Source organism: Octopus bimaculoides, chromosome 2 (assembly GCF_001194135.2).
Source record: "Octopus bimaculoides isolate UCB-OBI-ISO-001 chromosome 2, ASM119413v2, whole genome shotgun sequence".
Taxonomy (NCBI): domain Eukaryota; kingdom Metazoa; phylum Mollusca; class Cephalopoda; order Octopoda; family Octopodidae; genus Octopus; species Octopus bimaculoides.
In genome coordinates this window covers 17,431,579-17,437,110 of record NC_068982.1, presented here as the reverse complement: position 1 = coordinate 17,437,110, position 5,532 = coordinate 17,431,579, and the positions used below count along the sequence as shown (strand labels likewise).

Here is a 5,532-nt window from a genome sequence, read left to right as displayed (position 1 = left end):
TCTCTCTCTCTCTCTCTCTCTCTTTCTCTCCCTCTCTCTCAATCTCTCTCTCTCTCTCAATCTCTCTCTCTCTCTCTCTCTCTCTCTCTTCGTCTCTCTTTTCTATTCCTTCTTTCATTTATGCAAACGTGCTGATTAAGTCATTCTTTGACCTTTGTTGTGTTCCAATGGCGTCAGGAACAAAACGTATCGTTTCTATTAGAGAAAAGAGCGGGAGAGAGAGAGAGAGAGAGAGAGAGAGAGAGGGAGAGAGAGAGAGAGAGAGAGAGAAGAGGAAAAAAATTTCATTAGTCATATCATTTAGAAAATCCGATCATGATTCATAATGATTCAGCTAATCAGTTAGTTGTAAAGTCAGAATGTTGCCATAGGTGAGAAACGACCATCTAACTAAATAGGATATGGTCGGTTATCTCATTGTCAAAATTAGCCAGTCTTTGACATTACATGAACAGACTGATTGTATGAAATGAAAAGCAACAACAACAAAATATAACTATTAAGATTTCAGTGATTATCTCTTCTGGAAAAATTAATTTCAAAGGAATTCTTTCAAACACAATTTTATATTTCATTTTCGCTTTCTTTGTGATATAATCAACATTTTGCTATTATTTACATAACTATACAAAATTTTTAAAATCGCGGGACAGTCGGTTATTATGATTTGAATGTATTGCAGACGAGGAAATATATGAGCAACACCGTATTGATTTTTGTCTTCTCTTCCTCACAGATTTGCTATATTAATCACGTTATTAGGTGGGATAAATAAATAATCCTTCCAGCCATACTGGTTGTCACTCTCCAGACGCTGTTTAATAATTTGTCTAAGTCTTCTTTTTCCCAACAATATCAATAAAGAGCTCTTGCTCACTTGTATTCTCCTTTTAGTCTCTAACCTTTTAAAGTTTCAATCGAACATTTACTACATTAACCTTATACAATTATACACTTCTCCAACGGCATGCAAATTATATCGGCATTCATCCATACCGTACACAACACTGCGCAAGTTGAGGCTGCTTAGCCCTAGATTAGCTCTGACTGAGCCTCTCTCTCTCTCTCTCTCTCTCTCTCTCTCTCTCTCTCTCTCTCTCTCTCTGGCATTCCGTCGCTTACGATGTCGATCAGCCTGCTCGTGAAATTAACGTGCAAGTGGCTGAGCACTCCACAGACACATGTCCAGAAATACATAACATCAGGAACACACTCTATGATTTCCTTAAGATATCTAATTAACTCTATTAGTTCACTTTTTAACTACCTGCTCGATCCACATTGCCTTTCACACATGCTATAACTACCATTCTGGTCAAATCATCTCCATTCAAGTAGAAACTTCAACTCATCCCACTCAACAACAAACAAACAAAAATTAACTCTATCTTTTGACACTGGGCTATTTTAATGGCTCAGAAAACAAAATTCGTGACACTGATGACTTCACCGAATTCAAACAATGTCGTTTGTAACATTTCAATTCTGTTGGACTGTTTGTAAAGAGCCACTCTGATCTGTATTTATTCGACTTGAAAAAAAGAAAAACTGTTCGCCAACCCCTACATCCGCTTCATCTCTTTCGGAACCGAAGTGATATGACAACAAAATCAATTGATAAAGGAGTCATGTTATCATTTGACAGGTTGACCTTTATTGAGATGAAGCACTCAGACAGCTCAAAACAGACCAGTAATACCAGCTTCTATTGCGAGTTATCCAAGGACTGTACTTTCTGGAACAAAATCCTTTACCCCGTACTAACTTGATACACTACCATGGATACACATTCATTTCTCAATATTGTCTTGTTTTCTTCCCAAAATGCATAAACACAACTATGTTGTTATTTCATTGTCTCTACATGCATCTTCCCCACTGAATTTCTCTCCTTCTAAAGGTGGTGGGGTTACATTACACCAGAGCAAACGTTACCCAACAACTGCACTTGTTGCGTTCCACTTATTTTTCTACGTGCACTCCGCAAGTGTGCCGCCAGGTTTTAAGTGTATTAAAAAATAACAGGATATTTAGAAAATATGAATATTTTTTAATACATCACACCAATGCCTGTGTAATCCTTTGTGATAAATCGTAATTCGTTTGACATTCTCTATTTTAAGACAATTCTAATATTTATTTTATTTTTAGATACTTTTTTTAAAAGCTGATGGTGTGTCTTGACACTTTTAGTATCATACAGTATGTCTTGGATTGAAATAGATTGAAAATTAGACACGAGATTTTTCTAGTGAAAATAAGTCATCCAAGATAATTCATGTCTAAAAACAATAATAAAAAAAGATGGCCATATTTTTAATCATATGTCGCAGATCGATTATGATTTGTGTTCGAAGACAATTTACTTCTTATGTTTGGTATATAAACTTCGAAAATGCATGAGTCTTCAAACAACGTATTGTTATTATTCCATAAATTTTAGCTTTGGTGTTACTGAAAAAGAAATCAATATCTCGATGCTTTGATTATGATTATTCTTGTTTTCAATTCATAATTTTTTAATCTTTTTTTTTTCTTTTTGTTGTTTTTATTTTCAGCGATACCTCTCGACTGTCAAGTGAGCAACTGGGGTGAATGGGGTCCCTGCTCGAAAACCTGTGGATTTGGACGACGGGAACGGTTCCGATTTGTCACTCAAGAACGAAAGAATAATGGTTACTTATGCCCTCAACTGAAAGAGGAAGCGCTCTGTGGTAGCATGAGAAACTGCCAATGGAAATACTTCAAACCATTTCTCAGTATTGCACAGAAACGTACAGCCCGAACGCCTGGCACCGCGAACGTTAAGAAGGCTTCGGAGCAAAAGAAACATTAGAGAGAGAGAGAGAGAGAAGAAACGCTGTGAATTATTAACATTACTTTTATTGTCATCATTATTATCACCATCATTGTTGGATTGGTGGAATTAGTAGAGCTTTGTTGTATTTAGTCACGCCTTTTTTACCTTTTGAGTTCAGTATTCCACCGAGGTCAACTTTGCCTTTCGTCCTTCTGGGGGTTCGATAAAATAAATTACCAGTCAAGTACTAGGATAGATTTCCCTCCCCAACAAATATAAGAGGTCTCGTTCGTATACAAGAAAGCATGGATCTGCTTATAGTTGTTTTTTTTCTTTCTGTTACGTGAAGTGGTCGAACAAATGATTTGCAGTGTTTAGTTTCCTCCCTTTTACGTTCTGAGAATACTGCTGAGGTAGTCTTAGCTATTAACCCTTCCGGAATCGTTAAAATAAATACCAGACAAGCAGTGAGGTCGATCTATAGTAGAATCGATTGAGTATCGGAAAAGAATTGTTTATTCTCGGCCCTTTAGCTTCTAAGCTCCAATTCTGCCTGAGATCAACGTCTTAATCAAGTATCGGAGTCGATTTAATATTCTGATAGAACCTCCTAGGCGTAACTGGAAGAGGGCGTTTTCCTTTTTTAGAAGAGGGGCGTTTTCCTTTTCTCTGCCACAAAAATATTCCCGATTCTGAGTTCAAATCCAGTGAGGGATTTTTTCTTTCCATTCTTACTTTCTTTACCGTTTATCTTTTACTTGTTTCACTCTTTAGACTGCAGCCATGCTGGGGCATCACCTTGAAGAATTTTTAGTTGTATGAATCGACTCCAGTACCTTTAAAAAAAAAGAAGCCTGGTATTTATTCTATCAGCATCTTTAGCCGTTCAGGGACGTAAACAATCTTTCGGAGTCGATAAAATAAAGTACGAAACAAGTGCGAACCAATTGTATCGATTAACCTTCTCTCTCCAAAATTGCTGAATTTGTGTCTAGCAAAGGCGGCGAAGTAGCAGAATCGATTACGCTTCGGACATAATTCTTACAATTCTTCTCGCTCTTTATGGCCTGAGTTCAAATTCCGCCGTGGATTAACTTTCCCAGTCATCCTTTGGGAATCGATAAAATTAAATACCAGTCAAAGACTGGGGTCGATGTAATCGACTGCCCTCCCACCGAAAATTTCAGGCCTCGTGCCAATAGTAGAAATGACTGACAGAGTCGTTAGCACGCCGGACAAAATGCTTAGCAGCATTTCGTCCGTCTGCACGTTCTGAGTTCAAAATTCCGCCGAGGTCGACTTTGCCTTTCAACCTTTCGGGGTCGATAAGTTAAGTACCAGTAAAATACTGGGATCGATGTAATCGACTTACCCCTCCCCCCAAAACTTCAGGCTTTCTTTATGCCTATAGTAGAAACGAGTAGTAGTAGTAGTAGGAGGAGGAGGAGGAGGAGTAGTAGTAGTAGTAGTAGGAGTAGTAGTAGTAGTAGTTGAGCTGGTAGAATCGTTAGCACGCCGGGTGAAACGCTTAGCGGTATTTCGTCTGCCGTTACGTTCTGAGTTCAAATTCCGCCGAAAACGACTTTGCCTTTCATCTTTTCGGGATCGATAAATTAAGTACCAGTGAAAGACTGGGGTCGATGTAATCGATTTGCCCCCTCCCCCAAAATTTCAGGCCTTTCTTGTGCCTATAGTAGTAGTAGTAGTAGTAGATTCATATAAGTTTTTTTTCAGGGCACCACAAGATGCACATCTGTTTTTAGGTTATGTGCAGTACTGTATTGGAACAGCAGCTTTGAACCATTGCTGGTTTTTAAATTAGTGCATTTTGTTTTTTGCCTCGAGAAGGTCATTTTGCCAATAATAAACACACGCACGGGTTCTAGTTCACTTCTTTATTCTTATTCTTATTAGTCTATCGATCAACCAGTTAACTAAGCGATTGTCTGATCAGTCGTTCGCTAACAGGATATTTACCATGGAAATATTTTTTTTTCCATTCTTGCTTCTTTTATCTCTTACTTGTTTCAGTCTTTAGACTGTGGCCATACTGGGGCATCACCTTGAACAATTTTTAGTCGAATGAATCGATCCCAGTACTTTTTTTTAAAAGCCTGGTACTTATTCTATCAGATTCTTTTGCCGAACTGCTAAGTTACGGAGACGTAAACACACCAACTCTGGTTGTCAAGCAGTGTTGGGGCTAAAAAGATGGATACAAGCACACACAAATATAAATACATATATATACTTAAATACATATGCACATACATACGACGGGCTTCTTTCAGTTTCCTTCCACCAAATCCACTCAAGGATTTGGTCGGCCGAGGCAAGAGTAGAAAACATTTACCCCAGGTGCCACGCAATGGGAATGAACCCGGAACCATGTGGTTGGGAAGCAAACTTCTTACCACACAGCCACGACTGCGCCTATGGTAATTCATTTCATCGTCCCCGCAGTGATGAAAATCAAAACTGACCTAAATGGGAATTGAACTCAAAACGCAGACTACCGAGACTAAATACTGCAAGGCACTTTGTCCGATGGCTTAACGACTGCCAATCCACTGCTCTGCTTACTTTACATAATAAAATCATTCTATTTGTTGTATCTTCTTAGAAACCATTTTTTCTTGACGTCTAAGAAAGCTTTGTTTGTTTGTTTTTTGTTTTTTGGAGGGGTTTGGGTTTTGTTTGTTTTTTTATTGTTTTTTTTTTTGTTTTCGAGG

General features: G+C 38.1%; 1 protein-coding gene across 2 annotated transcripts in view; it reads left to right on the top strand.

The window, feature by feature from the left end:
* LOC106867785 (spondin-1) overlaps positions 1–5,412 on the top strand; it is a 57,869-nt gene extending 52,457 nt beyond the window's left edge. For both annotated transcript variants that reach the window (XM_014912771.2, XM_014912772.2), the window contains exon 5: positions 2,559–5,412. In XM_014912771.2, the coding sequence (XP_014768257.1) occupies positions 2,559–2,836 (278 nt within the window). In that variant the 3' untranslated portion in view covers positions 2,837–5,412. The remainder of the gene's footprint in view (positions 1–2,558) is intronic.
* The last annotated feature ends 120 nt before the right edge of the window (positions 5,413–5,532 follow it).